At 45.8% G+C, this 24,692-nt stretch overlaps 2 protein-coding genes across 3 annotated transcripts in view; one reads left to right on the top strand and one right to left on the bottom strand.

The window, feature by feature from the left end:
- Positions 1–1,331: 1,331 nt before the first annotated feature.
- Positions 1,332–20,916, bottom strand: LOC134328564 (zinc finger protein OZF-like). Of its 2 annotated transcripts, none has more exons than XM_063009676.1 (4): positions 20,900–20,916; positions 3,253–3,458; positions 2,909–3,170; positions 1,332–2,596 (listed from the first exon to the last, which is right to left on the bottom strand). In XM_063009676.1, the coding sequence occupies exons 2-4, from the start codon at positions 3,430–3,432 to the stop codon at positions 1,413–1,415; spliced, it is 1,626 nt and encodes a 541-aa protein (XP_062865746.1). In that variant the 5' UTR covers positions 3,433–3,458; positions 20,900–20,916; the 3' UTR covers positions 1,332–1,412. The 2 variants fall into 2 exon arrangements, with proteins under 2 accessions (XP_062865746.1, XP_062865747.1); XM_063009677.1 differs by lacking the exon at positions 20,900–20,916 and adding an exon at positions 4,759–4,847.
- col5a3b (collagen, type V, alpha 3b) overlaps positions 14,470–24,692 on the top strand; it is a 31,947-nt gene continuing 21,724 nt past the window's right edge. The window contains exons 1-6 of the mRNA XM_063009606.1: positions 14,470–14,497; positions 15,331–15,426; positions 23,404–23,571; positions 23,687–23,900; positions 24,193–24,355; positions 24,480–24,602. Coding sequence (XP_062865676.1) covers positions 14,470–14,497; positions 15,331–15,426; positions 23,404–23,571; positions 23,687–23,900; positions 24,193–24,355; positions 24,480–24,602 — 792 coding nt within the window. The remainder of the gene's footprint in view (positions 14,498–15,330; positions 15,427–23,403; positions 23,572–23,686; positions 23,901–24,192; positions 24,356–24,479; positions 24,603–24,692) is intronic.

The raw sequence follows: 24,692 nt of genomic DNA on the forward strand, positions 1-24,692 counted from the left end.
AAAGTGGATTCGAGTGGATCAGTATGTTCTGGTAGTTTGTAAATCAGTGACCATAAACAGGCTGGTTACAGTGGTGCAGCAGGTACTGTTGGTGCTGCACAGCCTAACTTGCCTGGTAAAGGTTAGTTAACTACCCAATTCTACCCAAACTAATACCTTTATGTAATAAATTTGATTCTTTTTTATCCACAATAATCATGTTTTACTTTCCTGGGTGTGTATTTCTCTTACCAAAGCTTAAAATGCTTCAGTCATATTTAGCTGTTCTTAACCAGAGCTTTTTATTTATTTATTTAATTTTAAGGGTAAAGAGAAGCTGTAGAAAGATGAACCAATGACATCAATGTGTCTGGTATCCAGCTGTATTATAAAGCTATATCACCCAGGCTGCTGTTTTTGTACTAATAAATGATGGTTTTCACCAAGGTACATTCATTTTCCTCCTGGATACAGACATTGTGATGTCATAAGTTTCCACTTATGTGCTTCACGTATGAGTGAGTATATTTTGCTATCAAGGCGAGTCCATGATTATTTCATATTATGTGTGCTACAACAATGTGGCTTCTCAGACACAGAGTGCGTGTGCTTGACTGTCCTGCCTGCAGTCTATCAGATTATTGAATAACTGACCTTGTCGCTGCATTTTAAAGCTTACCTTCATTAGAACACAATACGCTGTCCCGTCTTATAACAAGTCAGTTGCACCGTGCAACACAAATATTTCTTTGTGCCAAATATAATATCAATATTACTGTGAGTTTTCAACTTAGATGCTTCATTGGGGGGTGAGAAAAAGTTCTGTAACGTCATGCAACTATATGGCTTTATTCCTCATGAACAACACCATTATGATTATATACAGCTATATAGTTAGAGCATTTTAGACTGCACTTAGGGGTGGGAGTGGGTTTGGAAGGGGGTATTTATTATTATTAATTAAATGTCATCTAGCAGGCATAATTGGCAGTGCCCGCAGGGAGGGGTGACCGGAGTATGTGGGCGAGGTCTTCAAACGCTGTGTAAGGACGACGCCCTGATTGGCGGATAGAGAGACGTAGTGGAAAAGGGTTCTACTAAGGGCTGCATGTGGGTCGGAGGAGGCGTGAGCAGCAATATACCAACCTCACCTACGATCAAGGATCCACCAGCAGCGGAAGACAGATTAACTGTGCAAAATTGGGGAGAAAAATGCATAAAATATATAAATATATATTTATATCGTCACAAGACCACCACATTAATTATTTGTATGTATTTGGACCCTGCGAGTTTTCAGGAAACCCCCCAATGAACTAATTAAAGGACAAAGAAGCAGACAGAACCCAATGAATCATGAGCTCCAATCATTTAATCACAGTAAAAGAACTCTAGAACTATTTACAGCTATTCTAATAATCGAGTGTTCTCGGTCACTGAGGAGCTTCTGAGGACGTGGGTGCAGATGTAGGAAGGTCTGCTTCCGTATCTCTGTCGTGTTTCTTCCTGTGCTGGTGCAGCGAGCTGAGGAAAGCGAACTTCTCATCGCAGACAGCGCACTGGTACGGCTTCTCTCCGGAGTGCATCCTCTGGTGCTGCTTCAGGGTACTGGTGCGTGAGAAGCTCTTGTCGCACTGGGAGCACTTGTACGGCCGCTCCCCGGTGTGGGTCAGGCCGTGCTGGTAGAGCGTGTACTGCTTCCTGAAGCTCTTGCCGCAGGTGCTGCACTGGAAGGGCTTCTCGCCCGTGTGGATGCGCCTGTGGTTGTGGAAGTGCGTGACGTTGGAGAAGCTCTTGCCGCAGTCCGAGCACAGGTAGGGCTTCTCCCCGGTGTGGGTCCGTTCGTGGCTCAGCAGGTTGGAGACCTGGCGGAAGCTCTTGCCGCAGTGCGAGCACTGGTAGGGTTTGACCCCGGCGTGCATGCTCTCGTGCAGGCGCAGGCAGTCCGGACGCGCGAAGGTCTTCCTGCAGGTGCTGCACTTGAACGGCCGGTCGTTGGTATGCGTGCGCTCGTGGACCTTGACGTACGAGGCGTGGGTGAAGGTCCGGTCGCAGTGCGAGCAGCGGTACGGTTTCTCGCCCGTGTGGGTCCTGAGGTGGGCTTTGAGGTTGCCCTTGGTGCGGAAGGTCTTGCCGCATTCCCTGCAGCTGAACGGCCTCTCGTCGCTGTGCTTCATCATGTGGGCCTTCAGACCTGAAGAGCTGGGCAAGTTTTTACCGCACACGCCGCAGACGAAGCTGCTGACCCCCGTGTGACGGACCGTGTGCAGGGTCAGCTCGGTCGCCGTCATGAAACCCTTCCCACACTCCTCGCAGTGGAACTTCAGCTCCTTCTTGTGCCTCTTCATGTGCTTCTGGAGGTACTGCGCCGAGGAGTAGCTCTTATCGCAGAGCGAGCACTTGAACAGCTTGTTTAAAGGTCTGGTCTCCTCAAACATCTCCTCTTCTTCAATCTTCTCGATCATGCCGTTCACCACGCCAGCCTCATCATCTTCAAGTGGAGCTCGTCTCGTCCAGCGTCCTGCCCGTTTTCTAGTCTGGTTGGCATGACGTGATCTTCTGAGATCTTGTTTTTTGGGCAAAGGCTGCCAATCTCCATCATCGCAAGATCCATCGACTGGAAGACAAGAACAAACAAAGGCTGCATAAAGGGTCTGGTGCCACCAGGAAGGACGCCTTCAAACCTAGGAGTGATTTAGAGCAGATATTCCACCTTGTGCAGGTTTTGGGACATTCTGGAGCAACATGAAGATAGTCTCCAGGACTAAGGTGCTGCTCAGGATTCCTCCTACCTCCCAAAATCCTGCAGAAGGTGAACTGCTCGGAATCGCACCCTGTCTGAGGTGTCTCAGATTACTGCCTTACACCCAGGGTTCATGGGTAACACTGGATTGATCCCAACTTGAATGATTAATCTTAACATACTCACTAGGAGACACCAAGTCTTCGTGGTCTGGATCGTCCGGGTTTCCATCCCCCTGCTCCTCGTGGTGAGCGCCCCCCGGGTTTACCTCCCGCCTGCTCCTACAGTCCACCAGCTTTACAAAACACGTGACCTCATCACACCGCTTCTCGTCCTCGTACACACTCCGAGCAGCTTCCACTTCCTGCAGTGTGTGTTCGGGATTTCGGGAGTCGGGGTTCAGTTCAGCCTTACACACCGAACACAGAGAGGGCGAGGCCTTCACCTCCTGTAAGGAACCGCACAGACGTTTACCAAACACAGATCGATATTCTGAGTTTAATCAGCTCGTCTCCGAGGCTTTCACCCACCTTCTCTGTCTTTAGCACGTTCTCCAGGGCAGCCACCAGTTCTCTGAGCTGACACAGTTCGTGGTGAAGGTGTCTGATGTCGCTCATGGACAGATCGGTCTCGACCGCCTTGGTACAGCTCAGCTGGAGCTGCAGCAGAGCTTCTTCTCCTCCATCGTCCGCCACACACTTCTCATCCATGGTGAGGATCTAGCGCCTTTCCTTCACTGATAGAGGAGACACAACACCAGACACGTTCATATGCTTACATTCCAACTGTGACCTAATACAATCTAGTAGCTGATCAGGTTACAACAATAAGCAGTAAGGACTTTGATTAAGACCAGATCCTTATGACCGGACATGGGTTGAAGTATCTCCCAAACAGCAAAGGGTGTCACAGGCAGCTGTGGTCCAAGGATGGACGGGCCACGGACATCCGACAGGTTGTTGGGTGGCCAAGACTCATTGATGCCAATGGAACCAATAGAAGATCTACTGTGGATCTAACTGCAGATCATTTTTATTCTGGTGATGAGGTGAACGTGTCACAACACATAGTGGCATCAAACCCTTCTGTGTACGGTGCTGTGTAGTCACAGGCCAGTCCAAGTGCCCATGAAAATCACTGTCCACCAACAATGGGCACACAGGCACCAGAAATGGACACTGGAACAAAGAACGTAGGTCGACTTCTTCTTCCTCCTCGGCCTTTGTCCCGTTCGGTTGCAGGGTCGGCTCTTGGCGGATCGTGATCCGCATTGATTTGGCAGTTTTTACGCCGGATGCCCTTCCTGACACGACCCTCCCTATTTTATCCGGGCTTGGGACAGGCACTACAACGCACTGGTTTGTGCATCTAGCGGCTAGGTATCTATAGGACAATTCAGTGTTCCCAATTAGGCTGGTGGCATGTTTTTGGACTGTGGGAGGAAACCCACGCGTACACGGGGAGAACATGCAAACTCCGCACAGAAAGGACCCGGACCGCCCCACCTGGGGATCGAACCCAGGACCAAAGAACGTAGGTCGACTGTTTTCTTCAAAATCATGTACAGACGTTGAAGGACCTGCCGGTAACGTCCTGGTAGAAGATACCACAGGACTCGTGTCTCAGCGGGTCTGAGCTATTTACAGCATGTTGTACTGGTGGTTATATTATTATGGCTCATCAGTATATATGGTGTTGTTGCTGACTGGATTCCAAAGAAGGTCGAACTACATTTCCCATAAAGCCTTGCGGTTTAAGTACTAGTTAGCATTTGGATATTATAGTACTAATAACTGAGTCCATTTTAAGCCCTAGTAAAATTGTTCAGATTTTTAAACATAATTATTATAAGTGAATCTTAATAAAATAGATATAATTAAGATAAAAACATTACAAACATCTATATTATTATCTTAGCAAGATGCTAACCGTGTTGCTAAACAGAACCCTAATGCGCAGTGTAACAAAAGTAAAGCAAGTATAATCTTTTATATTTAATAAACCGCTTTGTATATTGATTTAGTTTAAATATTTACCTCAGAACTGTAAATATTAATTAAATGTAGAATTTATACATGTAAATCTTCAGACAACTAAAGCTACACCTAGCATAGACGCTTCTTCTTATTCTGTCCTGCTACTGTTGCTGTGGTAACCGACATTAAAGCTCCTCGCCGCCCCCTGCTGTTCGAGCTTAGTACTCACCCTCACTCAGTCATGTTCAGTATCGCCTCCCTGATCCGGTTCGCGGTGCGTCTGGAGTCTTGAATGTGTCATATTCATTATGTATGTGTAAATGAGTATGGATTTATACATGTTATGATCAGACACACGGGTCCTGAGCTCCTTGGTTTGATCTTTAGAAGATGGTTTTTGCGTTATTCCAGTTTTATTTCAACTCCAGAAATATGCAGAAGGTGGATTGGCTGCACGAAATTTCCATTATTTTGCGTAAATAAAGTGTCATCTTGGCATGGAAGCTTATCTTGCTATCAAGATTATTGTATTTACCTTGAACTAAGCATCACTCAGTGCCGATTTGCTTAATACACTACAATAAAGAAATGAAATAAAGTCTGGCTCCTACTATTTGAACTAAGTGTGCTCACATTTATTCTTTCATACTAAAAATATATAAAATCTGAATACAATTAAACAATTATATATTATTTTAATAAACATTTATACATATTACTGCTTTAAGTGTGACTGTCATTGAGTAGAGTACATTTAGTATATTTAATTCTGAAGAAAGTTTTCAGCTACGTGGCCAGACGAACATCTGGGTTAATTTTATTGCTTCTTTTATTTTATATGTGATGTTTACTGTACACTTTTCTTTAAATACAAAATATATACATATAATCCAAACTGCTGAGTAAAATACAAGAGTTGCAATACCAGTATTTAACCAGCAGATGTCACCAGACCAGTGGAGTACAATGTTATTAAACGGCACCATTTAATAATAACAACAACAAAAAAACAGAATTCTATTAAATGCTATTGTAAACAGGTGGGACAGGGGGCACGGAGACGTAACTCCAGGAACCCAGATGAGCTCAGTCTTGCTGGGGTTGAGCTCTGGGCTATGAGCTGACATCCATGATCAAACGTCTGTCAGAGATGCCAAGATGCAAGCTGAGACTTGAGCGTCTGAGCGAGTGAAGGGCAGGATGATTTCTGCCTATCGTCAGATACACGTGACTTCATCATGAGAGCGGGTGTCCAGGTCCAGGGACAAGAGAGGGAGGACCGAGTAGTGAACCCTGGGGGACTCCAGAAGATGAGGTTTCTCTGGAGACTTCTGAGGACATTTGGGGTCAGAATCTGTGAGAGATCTGTGGGCGTAGACTGTATGGGCAGAAGTATTGGGACACCCTTTCTAATTATGGAACAGAGCCCTGAGCTCAGCCTCACTCAACAGCTCTGGGATGAACCGGAACACCGACTGATCAATCAGCACCTACCATGCAAATGCTGGGCACAAATTCCCACACTTCTACAGTCTTGTGAGAAGGTTCTCTGTGGTTGTTCTAGCTGGAAAGATCAAACAGGAGTCCCTCTGTTTTAATAGAGTTTGTTTTTGAAACGGGACGTCCGACAAGCTCACAGTCAGGCGTCCAAATACTTTTGGCTATATAGTGTATCACTATAAAAACAACCACGACCTGATGTTATGTAATACTTCCTACGTCCATGAGCGTGGAGAGCTGAGTATAAAGTGGTGATCCTTGTGCCCAGGGGGGAGTTAAAGGGGGATTTTTTTGGATGGGGGTGGTGGAGGGGGGGTCGTGCAGAACTTGTGAAGATATGTTTGGAATTAAAGAACTTGCCTTCGGTCATATGGAGGAAAAAAAAAAGGTTCGAGGTGGAGAGTGATGTTAGCTGTCAGACTTGAAGGAAACTATTCACCTGGGTTTCATTCGGACGTTCATCACCTCGCTCCTTTCATCTTCATCTTCATACTTTCTGCTCCTTGGTCTTTATTTTGGACTTCACAGCCTGGGTTCCTCAACCATGACTTAAGTGTACTGTAACTGTGAAGTGTGATGGAGGAGGAACACTGAGATGATGTGTAACATCTGAGGGAGATCGTAGGTGCCTGGAGTTTGCTAAGCTCTACAGGGAGCATTTTGGGTTTGGCATAAGCTGAAGGTTGACTATACTAAGAAAGGTCATGATGCCCACTGTGAAGTATGGTGGAGGATGATGTGGGTCTGCTTTTTCTCTATAGGCCCTGGGGAACCTTGTTAAGGTACATGGCATCAAGGAAGTTGCCAATCAAAAACTCTTGACTCTACTAAGGAACTAAAAGTGGGTCATCGATTGGCGTCCAACAAGGATCGATGATTGAACACAAAACTGGTCCTGATTCCAAGCCCTCCAGCTAATCAGAAGAAGGTTCCCAGTAACTGTGGACCGGACCGGACAGAGCTTATGAGCCCTGACAGGCAGGTAGTCCATCATCTAGGCTTGTGTGTGCGATTTCCTCCAGGCTGAAGAAGATGAAGGTATGCAGAATGTGCCAGCACACATCATAATGTATTGGGTGGGCAGCTCGAGATCATGTCCCAGCATGCTCCACTGTGCATGTGAGCGCACGAGTAAGATTCAGAACTCGGGGAGGACGGACGATAAATCATTTCTGATTGCATCATTAATTATCTGGCTTCTGATGTCATAACGCTGCATAAGGAGCAGGACTGAACTGTTGATGGTATCTCCTGAGAGCCCCACCAGGCATGTTAGACTGCTGTGCCACCCAAGTGCCCCCTAAATCAGCACCCAAAGCATCAAACCCAGAAGGATCCTGCATGTTCCTGCACACCAATCTAAATCAATATTATGCTTCCAACTTTGTAGAAGTGGTTTGGGGAAGGACCATTCCTGTCCAGTTCTGTTCTCCCCAGAGAATCCCAACACCCACCATACTAACTCCAGGTACACTGAAGGACGACAGATCTTCAGAGATGTTATGTTCATTACGGCATCATCGCTTTGTCATGGTTCCTTCAATTGCCCGATTGCGTCACGCTTCCTCTCCACCAATGCCGATCCCCGCTCTGATTGAGGAGAACGAAACTAACCCACGCCCCCTCCGACACGTGGGCGACAGACGTATGCATCTTATCACCTACACTTTGATGAGTGCAGTGCAGCTCAGCGTTGTGTACAGAGAGACACACCCTGACAGCACTCTTTTCCTGTATCTGTGCAGGTGCCATCAATCAGCCAGCAGAGGTCGTAATTGCATTAGTTACGAGGAGACCCTATCCGGCTTAGTCCCGCCCATATCTGAACAACAGGCCAATCGTGGTTCATGTGGCCCCTTGATACGATGTATTCGAGATCCCAGCTCTGGTGTGCTAGTGTGTGTTTACCGCTGCGCCACCTGAGCGGCCTTTCTTTGCAGGTTCCCGATACAACCAGCTCCTGAAGTTCTCAGCAAACCTGGCATCGGTCGTTCCACCATGAACCTCGGGCAAATCTCTGAACGTAGTCGTGATAAAGAGAGCTCCTATTACAGGCTTACATCATATTTACACCTCGCTATCACCCACGCTGGCATCGTGACCACTTGCTCCGCCTTTGCACTGGTTGAAGAGAACCTCCCACTAGCACCCGCCCCCTCCAAAATGAGTGCATCACGCTATGGCCAATATGTATCTTCACTAATCCTGCCAGTGACTCTACCAGACATAAGGGACTGTTGATGGCATCTTCTGAGAGCCCGAGCAGGCGTGTTAGACTGCTGTGCCACCCAAGTGCCCCCAAGTGCACCAAAAGCATAAAACCCAGAACAATCTGATGGTCTCCATACGTTCCTGCATGTTCAGTTCCACATAAGGGAACGATCACATACTTCATACATGTGTTCCGTGCAGAGCAGAACATACACATTATGGAACTAATGAAGGCATGGACGTGAGCTTGGCTCCAACATAAGCATGTAAGAGCGAGATGGGGGCGAGATGGAGTGAAGGAGGGACGAGAGACTCACAGAGAGATAGAGAGGGAGGTTTAAAGTGGAGAAGGAGGAGGAGACAGCTAGAGAGGGGAGAGACGGAGTGAGGGGAGAGATGCTGGAGCTGAACTTTGCTCTGCACTGAAGGATTTATCAGGATTTGTGTGGATCTTCTCGTCTCCTTGGCTTCCTGGGACGGTTCCTCCTGTCCGTCAGCTCCACACGTTCCTCCGAGGGTTCCTGAGAGAGGACCGAGATGGACGGGCGGAGTGACCTGCTGCAGCCCTTCCTACTGCTGCTCCTCCTTTGCACCTTCACTCATGCAGGTACGACGGGTCTTCATCGACTCTATAGACGTTTACTAGGACTAAAGTATTGGGACGCCCCTTCTAATGATTGTATTCATGGGTTTGAGCCACAGCAGTTGCTTACAGGGCAGCAGTGCTTTAGGGAAGAACTCCAGTGTCCTGCACAGAGCCCTGACCTCAACTGATCAATCAGGACCCAGCCATACAAACTAAAAGGGCTCTAAAAGGGCACAAATTCCCAAACACAGACACACTTCAATACCTGTATATATACAGTGTATCACAAAAGTGAGTACACCCCTCACATTTCTGCAAATATTTCATTATATCTTTTCATGGGACAACACTATAGACATGAAACTTGGATATAACTTAGAGTAGTCAGTGTACAACTTGTATAGCAGTGTAGATTTACTGTCTTCTGAAAACAACTCAACACACAGCCATTAATGTCTAAATAGCTGGCAACATAAGTGAGTACACCCCACAGTGAATATGTCCAAATTGTGCCCAAATGTGTCGTTGTCCCTCCCTGGTGTCATGTGTCAAGGTCCCAGGTGTAAATGGGGAGCAGGGCTGTTAAATTTGGTGTTTTGGGTACAATTCTCTCATACTGGCCACTGGATATTCAACATGGCACCTCATGGCAAAGAACTCTCTGAGGATGTGAGAAATAGAATTGTTGCTCTCCACAAAGATGGCCTGGGCTATAAGAAGATTGCTAACACCCTGAAACTGAGCTATAGCATGGTGGCCAAGGTCATACAGCGGTTTTCCAGGACAGGTTCCACTCGGAACAGGCTTCGCCAGGGTCGACCAAAGAAGTTGAGTCCACGTGTTCGGCGTCATATCCAGAGGTTGGCTTTAAAAAATAGACACATGAGTGCTGCCAGCATTGCTGCAGAAGTTGAAGACGTGGGAGGTCAGCCTGTCAGTGCTCAGACCATACGCCGCACACTGCATCAACTCGGTCTGCATGGTCGTCATCCCAGAAGGAAGCTGACGCACAAGAAAGCCCGCAAACAGTTTGCTGAAGACAAGCAGTCCAAGAACATGGATTACTGGAATGCCCTGTGGTTTGACAAGACCAAGATAAACTTGTTTGGCTCAGATGGTGTCCAGCATGTGTGGCGGCGCCCTGGTGAGAAGTACCAAGACAACTGTATCTTGCCTACAGTCAAGCATGGTGGTGGTAGCATCATGGTCTTGGGCTGCATGAGTGTTGCTGGCACTGGGGAGCTGCAGTTCATTGAGGGAAACATGAATTCCAACATGTACTGTGACATTCTGAAACAGAGCATGATACCCTCCCTTCGAAAACTGGGCCTCATGGCAGTTTTCCAACAGGATAACGACCCCAAACACAACCTCCAAGATGACAACTGCCTTGCTGAGGAAGCTGAAGGTAAAGGTGATGGACTAAACCCAATTGAGCACCTGTGGCGCATCCTCAAGTGGAAGGTGGAGGAGTTCAAGGTGTCTAACATCCACCAGCTCCGTGATGTCATCATGGAGGAGTGGAAGAGGATTCCAGTAGCAACCTGTGCAGCTCTGGTGAATTCCATGCCCAGGAGGGTTAAGGCAGTGCTGGATAATAATGGTGGTCACACAAAATATTGACACTTTGGGCACAATTTGGACATGTTCACTGTGGGGTGTACTCACTTATGTTGCCAGCCATTTAGACATTAATGGCTGTGTGTTGAGTTATTTTCCGAAGACAGTAAATCTACACTGCTATACAAGTTGTACACTGACTACTCTAAGTTATATCCAAGTTTCATGTCTATAGTGTTGTCCCATGAAAAGATATAATGAAATATTTGCAGAAATGTGAGGGGTGTACTCACTTTTGTGATACACTGTATATTTCAATATTTTAATGTTTGTTTTTGAAACCGGATGTCCAACAAGCTCACGGTTGGCGTCCGAATACTTTTGGCCATATAGTGTATTTAAAAATGCATATTGTTACCTCAACACCAGTGTTAGAAAAATCAGAGCTATATCAGGATGCCACTTTGGGCCCTTAAAAAGGCCCCAATGGAAAGGTGGAAGGACTATTGGATATACTATTGGGTGGAAGGATGAGTAGATGGATGGTTGAGTAGATGGATGAGTAGATGGATGGTTGAGTAGATGGATGGATGAGTAGATGGATGGTTGGATGGATGAGTAGATGGATGGATGGATGAGTAGATGGATGGATGGGTGGATGAGTAGATGGATGGATGGATGGATGAGTAGACGGATGAATGGATGAGTAGATGGATGGATGGATGGATGGATGAGTAGGTGGATGGATGGATGGATGAGTAGATGGATGGATGGATGAGTAGATGGATGAGTGGATGGATGGATGGATGAGTAGATGGATGGATGAGTAGATGGATGAGTGGATGGATGGATGGATGAGTAGATGGATGGATGAGTAGATGGATGAGTAGATGGATGGTTGAGTAGATGGATGGATGAGTAGATGGATGGTTGGATGGATGAGTAGATGGATGAGTAGATGGATGGATGGATGGATGAGTAGATGGATGGATGGATGAGTAGATGGATGGTTGAGTAGATGGATGGATGAGTAGATGGATGGTTGGATGGATGAGTAGATGGATGGATGGATGGATGGATGAGTAGATGGATGGATGGATGAGTAGATGGATGGATGGATGAGTGGATGGATGGATGAGTAGATGGATGGATGAGTAGATGGATGGATGGATGAGTAGATGGATGGATGGATGAGTAGATGGATGGTTGAGTAGATGGATGGATGAGTAGATGGATGGTTGGATGGATGAGTAGATGGATGGATGGATGGATGGATGGATGAGTAGATGGATGGATGGATGAGTAGATGGATTTACATTTATTGACGATGAGACCACTGTTCCATGCACTTTGTACCTATGGACAGTTGTTTGTACGGAGGACTTCAGATCTTGTGGTTCTGTTGAATGGATGTAGGCAAACTAGCCTTATTTATGTGGACACAGGAAATAATCACTTACTGAAATCAGAAGGTTATAGGATCTCGTCCTGACTGTATTTCCTCGTGTTTTGTTGTTTATACGTGTGTTTGGTAACCCTGGATGTAACCCTAAACAAACACTGAGCGGGCGTCGCCGACAATCCCCCAGCCCCCCCCGCCGACGGCTTCACGTCTATCTGAAATGTTTATGGGTTCTGAACTTTCTGCCCTTCGGCCCCAGGTGCAACTCATTGTCTTCATCATTCCTTTCACCATGTGCAGAGAAGCTGCAGAGTTCCGATTCGTCCTGAAGCCTGGTCCTGAGCTCCAGTGCTCACATGTACACGAGCGCTCCGTGGCTCCTCCGGCATCGCAAAATATTTGGGACAGTGGAGAAAAATGTGAATGAAAACAGACAGCAGTGATTTGCAAATCTGTTTGATCTTTATCCTGGTCAGGGTCGTGGTGGGGCTGGGTTTGTGCAACCCCGGACAGGACACCCTTCCTAACAGTAGTGGGCTGGTGTAATTTACCACTGCGCCACCCAAGCGGGTGCAACACGTTCCAAAAAGTTGGGACAGGGGCGTGTTCACCTCTTTTAACAACATTCTCTGATGTTTTGGGAACCAAGGACACCAAGTGGAAGTTTTTAAATCACCTCAGATACTCAACAGTCTCAATCCGGGATTGCAGGCGGGCCAGTCTAGCACCTGCACTTTCTTACCATGAAGCCACTCTGTTGTAGTGTGTGCAGAATATTTCTCAGCAATGTCTTGTTGCCCCAAAATGTTTATGGACCCCTTATAGACGTGCATGTTACCCATGCCATCGACACTAAGACCCCCCACATTATTGCAATGCATTGTACAGAATGTCCCAACTCTTTTGGACCTGACATCGTAGCTCCGTGTAACCGCTCACCCTGTGTGTTTTGGCGTTTTGCAGATCTCAGCAGCGCTCCTGCATGTACCCACACGCCCCCCCTGATCCCCGCTGCACTCGGGGGCTTGTGCGTGTGCAGTTGCACCCCTGTGCGCCCCTGTGCACAGCTGGCACATGTACAGCTTTCTGATCCAGCGCCGCATGTGTGCACATGTACAGTAAGAGATCAAACGAACCTCTGTCGTACATTCTTTGGCTTTTTTTATTTTCCCCTCGTCCGTTTTTGTTTCGCTAATGCGCTGGTGCCTCACTGCACTGGTAACCTGGTTCTGCAGCTGGGTACCCATACACACACATACACTATACGTCCACTGTACGTATTAGTATTAAAGCATGTCTGTGTGTGGGAATTTGTGCCCACTCAGTAGTACAGTAATAGATGACAGCATTTGTACGGCTGGGCGCTGATTGATCAGTCGATGTTCCGATTCATCCCAGAGCTGTTGAGTGAGCAAGTCGTTCAGGACCTACTGTGCATGACACAAGCAATTTAGAAGCTTCTGATTGGCTAATGGACATCGTTTGAGTGGCTTGGTGGGTAGCACTGTTCACAGCAAGAAGGTCCTGGGTTCGATCCCCAGGCGAGGCGGTCCGGGTCCTTTCTGTGTGGAGTTTGTGTGGGTTTCCTCCGGAAGCTCCGGTTTCCTCCCACAGTCCAAAAACATGCAGTCAGGTTAACTGGAGACGCTGAATTGCCCTATAGGTGAATGGGTGTGTGTGTGGCACCCCGTCCAGGGTATTACTGTGTGCCTTGCGCCCATTGAAAAGCTGGCATAGGCTCCAGCACCCCTACCCCAACCCTAATTCCAACCCTAACCCTGACCCTGATTGGATAAGCGGATAAGTAAGTGAGTATTGAAGCAACATCTCAAAACATCAGGCAGGATCCAAAGTTGGATGGCTTAGGGGCAACAAGGTGAAGGTCCTGGAGTGGCCATCACAAAGCCCTGACCTCAGTCGTGTAGATTTACGAGCAGGCGTGTACGAGCGTATACCAGTACACTTGTAGTCACATGTGCAGTTCCGAATCTCAGCTCACTTACCGGTCCAATGGGCGCCTCCTAGAGGGCACGATCGTCCACTAGTCTGCTGGATGGGACTACAAAGAGTCTGGGGTCTTCGGGGCCGCGTAAGGACGACCAACGACCCCTTCTTATCCCCCCGTACTTCGGTGGACCGGCGTGTGAGGTCGATCTCGCTCATGGAGAGTCACGCGCCGATCCACAGAAGTACGGGCGAATGAGAAGGGGTCGGTGGAGCGTGCACAGATCAGATGGTGAATGTACCCTCCTCGTACGCCAGCAGGGTCTCCAGCAGAGTAAGAGGAACACTGATTGGCCACACTACCACGCCCTTATTCATCATCACTGAGATAATCCGATAATCTGAGAGCACGTGAGCGATAATCCCCCGTACGTGACAATCAGATGATCGGATGATCAAGGTATCTGCCCGTACTTGTCGGGTACAGGAATTTGTTCTGGTATGCTAGGAGCTGACAGTTACTGACTGACACTGATGTTGTTTTTAAAGCGGGACGTACAGGAGCGGGATGGTCGGCGCTCCCGAAATCAGCGACCGTACGCAGGGTGACTTTTGCATCTTTCAATAATAATAAGGATATAAGGACGGGTGGTCCAGATATTTCTGCATTTTCTCCCTTTTCTTGTAGTTTAGTCGTAGCCGGTTCCTCTTCCTCAGCTGGAGACCCCGATGGCGTACTGAGGAGGGTATACTCTCCTGACACGCCCGCTATCCGATACGACCCCTTCTTATTCGCCTGTAGTTCGGGGAGAGTCACGGGCTGATCGCCACGTTCCTTCGCATCTGTACAGGGTCCTTACACGGCCTCGAAGACCCCGCCCACTTTCTCACTGCCTGCACTGCCGATCGTGCCCGCTAGGGGTGCGCCCAGTCGACCCGGTGGCAGTCCAGCTTCGCTACCGTCTAGGCTTTATCGTCACCCTGGACTTTTCAGTGCCCGTAGGAGCTCGAACCCTCTCACTAAGATCTGGATTGGAGAGGCTGGAGACTCGTGTACAGTTGTTCTGGATGCCAAGATGGGATAAATAACACCATGTGGCCAAACATTTCTGCTTAATGTTTTCAGCATGTAGTTCCAACAGTATCAGAGTGAAGAATGGATCCTCAGCGCCTACACTGTGCAGCGCCGTCGATCAGCCAGCAGAGGGAGTAATTGCTGCAGTTATGAGGAATCCCCTCCCTCTGCTGGCTGATCGACGGCGCTGCACAGAGACGGAGGACTATGAACCCCTCCACCGGTTCCCACATCGCACTATTTCAGGCTGTAGGAACATCCCTCCTGACCTTTAACCGCGGTATCTCGTTTCTCCCGGGTGGAAAATTCGAACACATACCATCCCGGTTTGGTCTGAACATGTTGGTAGCTGAGAGGAGCTGAGAGGAGGTGCAGAGAGACGCCGTGACAGCTCAATCACCGGCGCTGTTCCCGGCTGTAATGAGACGCTTAATACCGCGGTACAACCTCGTACGTATTCACAGTACACACGGTTAGTTAGGAATAACGTACGTCGTGCTGCTACAGTCGGTAGTGTGGGTGCTGCGCGGCGGTGCGGTTCCTGATATGTTGGGTTTGATCCCTCTCTGTGTCTGTGAGTGAGTGAGTGAGTGAGTAAGTGAGTAAACAAGTGAACGAGTGAGTGACTAAATCAGTGAGTAAGCAAGTGAGTGAGTGCAAGAGAACAAGTGAGTGAGTAAACAAGTCAATGCATGAGTGAGTGAACGAGTGAGTTAGTTAATGAGTGAGTGAGTGAGTAAACAAGTGAGTGAACAAGTTAGTGAGTATGTGAATGAGTGAGTGAACAAGTTAGTGAGTGAATTAATCAGTAAACAAGTGAGTAAATGAACAAGTTAGTGAGAGGGTGAACGAGCGAGTAAATGAGTGAGTAAGCAAGTGAGTGAACGATTAAACGAGCAAGTGAGAGAGTGAGTGAACGAATGAGTGTATGGGTGAGGGAATGAGTGAGTTAATGAATGAAAACAAGTGAGAGAGTGAACAAGTTAGTGAGTAAATTAATGAGTAAGTGAATGAGTGAGTAAACAAGTGGGAGAGTGAACAAGTTAGTGAATGAGTTAATTAATGAGTAAACAAGTGAGAGAGTGAACGAGTTAGTGAGTGAGTTAATTAATGAGTAAGTGAATGAGTGAGTGAGTGAGTGAGTAAGAAAGTGAGTGAACGAGTAAACAAGTGAGTGAATGAGTGAGTGACAGTGAGAGAGAGAGTGAACAAATGAGTGGATGGGTGAGTGAACGAGTGAGTTAATTATTGAGTAAACAAGTTAGTGAGTGAGTGAGAATGTGAATGAGTGAATGAACAAATTGGTGAGTTAGTGAGTGAGTGAGTAAGTAAACAAACGAGTGAGTGAATGAGTGAGTGAGTATGTCTGTGAAACCGTGGGGCTCTACACAACTTTGGGATGAATTGGAACACTGAGTATGAGCCAGGCCTCCTCCTGTCATTTCACCATTTCGACTAAAACCTTGTAATAAGCCTCTCTGGATGAGTGGAGACTGTTATAGCCTCAATCCCAGTGATTCTGGAATGTGTAACGAGCTGATGATCAGGTGTCCACATACTTTTGGCCCTGTGTAGTAAAGACCTGGGAGTTGATTTGTAGCTTCTCAGTAGGCGACAGTAGCAGAGGGGGATGTGAGGGGGCGGAGGGTCGTGGGTTCGCGCCCCATGCCGTTACCAGTGTTGGTCGTGTTCGTTTTGGAACTCCTGCGGTTCTGTGGTTTGGTTTGGCCGTGTAAGAGTCAGAAGCTCCGGGTCCTGCGGTCTGACGACTTCCAGATGAGTAAACATCTGACTGACCAGGAAACCTTTAGAACTACAGCCTGCACTGCCAGGCGGACTTCCTGTTTTAGCCACGCCCACTACCTGATCACCTGTGAGCGCCTCACCTGGGGTGTTCGGGGAGGAACAACCACTACGGTCCATGCCTCCGTCAGCCAGGAGTTGAGGGCTGAGGTGGTTCCTCCTGACTTGGGTTTGAGATGTTTGGGAACCTTTTGCAGCAACATGGTGCTGCTGAAGGTTCCACATGTGGTTCTGTTCTGGAACCCTTCCACTCCGTCAGCCAGGAGTTGAGGGTTAAAGAGGTTCCTCGATCATTGAAGGAACTTCAGAGGAACTGGAGCAAACGGTGGGACTATTTCTAGTCCTTCACTCTTTCAAGATGGAGCTCCTGACTTTGGTTTGAGATGTTTGCAGTGTGTCGTGAATCGAACTTCCCATGTTTGGAGGAACCTTTTGCGCCAACATGGTGCTGCTGAAGGTTCCACATGTGGTTCCAGCTCAAGTTCTGGTTTGATGGGAGACGCTCAAAGAGCATCGCTTCTTCACGATGGCAGACTTTGCCGAAGTACCTGTGCAAAATCTGGTTAGCCTTCTTGATGTAGCGGGTGGAACCAGAATCAGCGCAGACTGTTGATTGGTCAGAACACAAGCGATAGGTTTGTGTTCCTGAAAAGCTCCTGAACTGTGAACGTTCCTTCACAGATGGAACCAAAGAGTTCCAGGGTTTTCAGAGTCGAGTTGTAGAGGATAGAGGAGCAACGTCAACATATTAGTACTGTTTACTTCCCATGGTTGATGATGCATACTTGGCTCCCAAAAACTGGTGGAGACCTGGGTCTAAAGGTTCTTAGGAGGCCTGAACAGAACCAGTTCAAGAACCAGAGTTCTTCTGGTCGAAACGGGCTAAGAGAGTGGAAGATGTAGGGTAGTAGAAGGAAGGGTGGGAAAGGGAAAGGGAAGACCACAAGAACCACAGCGGGAGCACAGCAACAACCGTCCTGTGGTTGCTCTCAGCATCTTCTTGGGATTGACGTCACCACCTCACTTTCAGCGTCTCCTCCTGCTTCCACGAGTCTCCAACAGCTCGACAGGTATGGAACGGCTTGTTCTGGTCCCGGACAGGAACCGCACTGTGGGGTCCTGTGTAGGGGGGGGGGGTACGATCCAGATCTGGGGTTCAGTCACATTCCAAACGTGGTGGTTCATTCACACGTGCTAACGCTAACAGTGTCGAGATGAAGATCAGATGTGGTCTGGGTGTCTGGACGTCCTCTCGACAGGTGGGTCTGATTCACCCAGGCAGACGTTCCTCCTCCTGTACCTCGGTTCCTCAGCGCTGGGGTCAGTTCAGGTTTTTGAGGAGCTTTGGATTGATTGATGGTGACATGATGGCACAGCTAGTAGAGTGAGTAGCACACGGCATCATGGGTACTGAGGGTTCTGGGTTCAAACCCTGCCTGTGGTCACTGAGAAGTGTAGCAGGTTCCTCTTGTGTTGGTGTAGTTCCATCAACGTGTGTGTATATACAGTTTATGGTCAAAAGTATGTGGACATGCATGTTTGAGGTCTCTTCTATTCCAACAACAGTGCCTGACTGACCACACTGACTGTAATGCCTGAATGGGCACAAATTCCCACAGTCTTGTGTGTGTGTGTGTGTGTGTGTGTGTGTGTGTGTGTGTGTACTGGAGGATAAAAGTCGTTCCTCTGTTGTTGTAAGCGAGGGGCGCAGCGTGTTCCTCCCGCCCGTCCCCACTGTTCACATCTGGGACCCAGACGCTCTCTTACATCAGCACATCTGCACACTGAGCTGGAGCTGCTGCATCTGCAGGGGGTGTGTTTATAAAAATACAACTGTACTACACACACACACACACACACACACAAGGACCAGTCCCAAGAATACAGGGACACTGGTACCTCAGTGATAGAGCTCTCATCTACCAACTAGATGGTTGTGGGTTCAAATCCCAGCTCTGCCAGACAGCCACTGTTAGGCCCTTGAACAAGCCCCTTAAACCTCTAGGTGCTGTACTTTGGCTGACCTTGCGCTCCGACCCCAGCTTCCAAACAAGATGTGCTATTATGATAATAATAATATAAATAAAAAATAAATAATAATAATAATAAATATTATTAAATAATAATATTAATAATAATAAAAACAATAACAGTAATAATAATAAATAATTATAATACTATATAAATAAATTATAATAATAAAAACAACAATAACAATACTAATATTAAATAATAATAATAAATAATAATAATAATAATAATAAATAATAAATAATAATAATGATGATGATAATAAAAATAAAAATAAAAATAAAAATAAAAATGATAATATAAAAATAATAATAATAATAATAATAATAAAAAATAATAACAATAATAATTAATAATAATAATAATAATAATAATAGGGCCGCTCAGGTGGCGCAGCGGTAAAGTACGCTAGCTCACCAGAGTTGGGTTTCTAGATGCATCGTATCGAAACTCAGCTCTGCCTTTCCGACTGGGTTGGGCGGCAGTATGAACAACGTTTGGCTGTTGTTCAGGGGCTTAGAGGTAGAGTCAGAGCATAGGTCCTCATAACTGGTGCGACTGCGGCCCCTGCTGGTTGACTGACGGCGCCTGCACAGGGCTGAGGAGTAACATTGAGGGGGGTGTGACCCTCCGTGCGCAGTGTCTCTCGGTGTATGAACTCGGCTCGTGCAGGTGAAAAATGCAGGCTGTACTGACTGCGTGCCGGAGGGGGACGCAAGTCAGTTGAGTGGCGTCCTCAGTCAGCGGCAAAAGGGTCGAATCAGTATAGAGGAGCAATCAGGGGAACTGGACACGATTAGAATGGGGATAAAAGTTGGGGGAAAAAAGTGGGAAAAAATAGATAATTAAAAAAAATAAAAAATAAAAATAATAATAATAATAATAATAATAATAATAATAATAATAAAAATAATAATAATTATAAATAATAATAATGATAATATTAAAATAGTAATAAAATAATAATAATAATAAAAAATAATAACAATAATAATAATAATAATAATGATAATAATAATAATAAAAATAATAATAATAATAATGATAACAATAATAATAATATAATAATAATAAAAATAATAAATAATAATAATAATAAATAATAAATAAGAAGAAGAAAAAGAAGAATAAGAATAAATATAAATAAATAATAAAAACAACAACATCGGACGTCCTGAAAGCAGCAGGAACAGCAGTTACACAGCAAACAATCGGCAAATTATTTAATCCCGTTCTTTATGGTGTCTGATGCCCCCCCCCCCCCCCCCACACACATTAATTTACACAACCCATGTGAGTGTGTGTGTGTTGTGGAATGTAATTACATGCTAATTATTCCCAGAAGAGGGTTCTCAGTACCAACAGCACATTAAATACATGTTTTGGTAACGATCCAGCTGTGTGGTTTTCTCATGTGTGTTCAGAGATGGATAACACACTTCAGGGGTGTGGTCCAACCAAAAATGATGGATATTATGGACCTCATGTACACCACTATGTATCCTAACCCCATTCTCCCCTTCCCCACCCCATACCTGTGTACCCTAACCCCATTAGAGGTTCCCATTCCCATAGTCCCATTTCCCCATCTGGCTGTCCCAACCCCATTCACCCATCCACTTTTCCTCATTCTCATCCCATCACCCCCTTTGTCTCTGTTTTCCTCAACAGTGAATCTACTCAGTGTCCACATAGACAATCACTGTCTGTACCCTATACCCCTGTGTACCCCAACCCTGATCCTGCATTAGCACACTGTATCTGGGTACCTTAACAATGGAACCATCCTGTCCTCACATTCCATAATGCAACCCTTTCCATCACCATGTCAGTGATCTCCTTGATCTTTGAATCGTGTTGTTGTTGTTATTTATAACCAGCTCTTCATCTTCTCTGAGCTCTTGGGGAAACGATCACATGTTGTCTCCATTAGCATCATTAGCTGTGGTTTCCTTTGGTCTGGTTCTGAAGTTTTTCACTCTGACGTTTGAACCATCTTATAAAACAGGAACGTGTTTTTCTCAGTCTGGTCTCCACTCTCTTCCTCGTTAGCTTAGCTTGTTCCAGTAGAATCTGTGTATGGACGTACCTGTGACCATCCTGGGCAGTATGGTGGTACAGCTAACGGTGTGGGTGCAGCACAGCGACATGGTTCCTCAGCTTCTGGGTTTGATTCTGTTGGTGAAAATGATGAATGAATGAACCTAGAAATGAGAAGCTAATGCTAATCCATGTGCAGCACTCGTGTGCACCCAACAGGCGGGTCAGGGCGGGTGCAGGAGGGTGCGTGCCAACACAGATTTATGACATCATACTTAATAGCTACAACAAGCAATAAATCTGCTGGCTATTCAGCTCAATAGCGGCTAGCCAAGCTTCATAAATCAAGGCGCTAATCTGTATTAGCGCTAGCTCAGATTATCCTAACTCTGTTTGATCTTACGTCTGTATTGCCATGACGACGGGATCAATATGCAGCGGGTGAAGAGTAATGAAGGTCTCTTCCATCACTCCATCACTTATCACACACACTCACACACATACACACAGTCCCACACACACACTCACACACACACACTCACACACACACACACACTCACACACTCACACACACTCACACATACACACACACTCACACACACTCACACACACACACACACTCACACACTCACACACACTCACACATACACACACACTCACACACACTCACACACACACACACACTCACACACTCACACACACTCACACATACACACACACTCACACACACTCACACACACACACACACACACTCACACACACTCCCACACACACACACTCACACACACTCACACACACACACACTCACACACACTCACACATACACACACACTCACACACACTCCCACACACACACACTCACACACACACACACACACTCACACACACACACACTCACACATACACACACACTCACACACACTCACACACACACACACTCACACACTCCCACACACACACACTCACACACACACACACACACACACTCACACATATACACACACACTCACACACACTCCCACACACACACACTCACACACACACACACACTCACACACTCACACACACTCACACATACACACACACTCACACACACTCACACACACACACACTCACACACACACACACACACACACACACACTCACACACACTCACACATACACACACACTCACACACACTCACACATACACACACACTCACACACACTCACACATACACACACACTCACACACACTCACACATACACACACACTCACACACACTCACACATACACACACACTCACACACACTCCCACACACACACACTCACACACACACTCACACACACACACACACACACACACGCAGATGTTTGAAATTCTTGCTCTGTCCCATCAAGTCGTCTCCAACAAGCTCTTCATGTTTATGAAGCTCCGCCAGCAGGAGATGATACGAGTTTTTATTTAATACATCCTGGTCAGGGTCGCAGCGAGTCCGGTTCCACCAGCGAACACTGGGCGCTAGGCAGGAATACCCCGGACAGGGTGCAAATCCACAGCAGGGTTACTTTTCTTTATAACCTAAAATGCAACTTAATTATAAAGGCATAAACAAATACTCAAATACATCAACGAATAAATAAATAAATCAACAAATTATTAAATGAATACGTCAATAAATAAAAAAAAACATAATTTATAAATGTATAAATTATAATTTAGAAATTATTTACAAATATAAGTGATATGATCATTTATTTACACTTTTAATGTACTCATTTTAAAAAGCATGTATTAACATTCTTTACCACATTTATATGTTTGTTTATTATTTATATATTTATTTATTTAAATGATTGATTTATTTATTTATTTGGATGATTTATTTATTTGAATTATTTATTTATTTATTTAAATGATTGATTTATTTATTTATTTGGATGATTTATTTATTTATTTGGATTATTTATTTATTTATTTGTGTGATTTATTTATTTAGATTATTTATTTGGATTATTTATTTATTTATTTGGGTGATTTATTTATTTATTTGGGTGATTTATTTATTTATTTATTTGAATTATTTATTTATTTGAATGATTTATTTATTTGGATTATTTATTTATTTATTTGGGTGATTTATTTATTTATTTATTTGAATTATTTATTTATTTGAATGATTTATTTATTTGGATTATTTATTTATTTATTTGGATTATTTATTTATTTATTTGGGTGATTTATTTATTTATTTGGGTGATTTATTTATTTATTTATTTGAATTATTTATTTATTTGAATTATTTATTTATTTGGATGATTTATTTATTTGGATGATTAATTTATTTGTTGGTGTATTTAAGTATTTATTTATTTAATTATTTGAATTATTTATTTGTTGATGTATTTATTGTTTATTTATTGATTAATTATTTACACTTAATTATTGTTTTTTAATCTTTTTTTCTCTTGATCTTTAATGACTTTTCAAAATCATTTCCTTTATCCAGAATCACGAACCTTCCGCTGTTAGCGTGGACGTTATGACATCACAGTGTGTCTCCCTTTTTCAGCCAGTCAGGTGGACATACTGAAGAAACTGGAGTTATCAGACACGATGGAGGGCGTGTCGCTGGAGGCGGGGTTTTGTACCAGTCGGCAGGATAAGGAGGAAGTGGATCTGGCTTATAAGATCGATAAGGAGATTCAGATCAGCGTTCCCACCAAACAGCTGTTCCCGGGTACGTTCTCCACCACGCAGATCATCTGAGAAGGTCACACAGAGGTCACAAGCTCAGGGTAAGGTGTCCCAATACTTCTGACCACATGTTGTTGTGTATCTGTGTGTGATTGTAGACTCCGATTTCCCGGTGGACTTCTCGCTGATGGCGACTGTGCGGGCGCGGCGTGGTGCTCAGTGTTTCCTGTTGAGTGTGTACGACAGCGATGGCGTCCAGCAGCTGGGACTCGAGCTTGGACGTTCGCCCGTCTTCCTGTACGAGGACCATGAGGGACAGCCGACCCCGGACTCCTACCCCGTCTTTAAGAAGGTCAACGTGGCTGACGGCAAGTAAGTGGCCCTGCAGAACACCAAGCTCGTTTCTCTCCTCACCTGGGGCCACCAGAGGTGCTTCAGAGGAGGAGTGAAGGTTCAGGTCGACCTGGGAAGCCCCCTGACTTTATGGCTGGAGGTTTACGAGCACCCTTGCACGGTGGTCCGACCCCTGAAGCTGTTCCCGTTTACATGACCTGTGCACGTGTTTGCTCCAATAAAACGCCCCGAAATCGACCGGGTTGGTGGGTCGGTCAAAAAGTGCCCACCTACAGTGCTGACATCTTACCTTTGATCCCTGACCTTTCAGGTGGCACAGAGTGGCGTACAGCGTGGAAGGGAAGAAGGTCACGCTCTACCTGGACTGCCAGAAGGTTGCGACCCTCGACCTCCTGCGAGGTGACGAGCCCAGAATCAGCACTGAGGGGGTCACTGTGTTTGGGAGACGCCTACTGGAGGAGGAAGTGTTTGAGGTGTGTTGAGTAATAAGAGGTTGAATACTTGTTTCCACTGTGTGTGTGTGTGTTAATGTGTGTGTGTGTGTTAATGTGTGTGTGTGTGTGTTAATGTGTGTGTGTGTGTGTTTGTGTGTTACAGGGGGAGATCCAGCAGTTGTTAATAGTCGACGATCCCAGTGCTGCAGCTCATTATTGTCACAACTTCATTCCTGACTGTGACTCCGCCCTTCCTTACACCAGCCTATCACTGGACCCTGAGGAGGTAGCCCCGCCCATACTCATTTACATATTAAGCTGAACCCCTGGACTAGCACACGCCCCCTCCGACAGGTTTTTCTTTGCACCAGCTAGA

The sequence above is a fragment of the Trichomycterus rosablanca genome, chromosome 15, assembly GCF_030014385.1.
Source record: "Trichomycterus rosablanca isolate fTriRos1 chromosome 15, fTriRos1.hap1, whole genome shotgun sequence".
Classification (NCBI taxonomy): Eukaryota; Metazoa; Chordata; class Actinopteri; order Siluriformes; family Trichomycteridae; genus Trichomycterus; species Trichomycterus rosablanca.

What these genes read in the sequence shown, in the direction of transcription:
- LOC134328564 (XM_063009676.1), bottom strand. Translation starts at nt 3,432, where the DNA reads ATGGATGAGAAGTGTGTGGCGGACGATGGAGGAGAAGAAGCTCTGCTG. An exon ending in ACGTGCTAAAGACAGAGAAG is followed by an intron (nt 3,171 to 3,252) that starts GTGGGTGAAAGC and finishes GGTTCCTTACAG; the next exon opens with GAGGTGAAGGCCTCGCCCTC. An exon ending in CGAAGACTTGGTGTCTCCTA is followed by an intron (nt 2,597 to 2,908) that starts GTGAGTATGTTA and finishes CTTGTCTTCCAG; the next exon opens with TCGATGGATCTTGCGATGAT.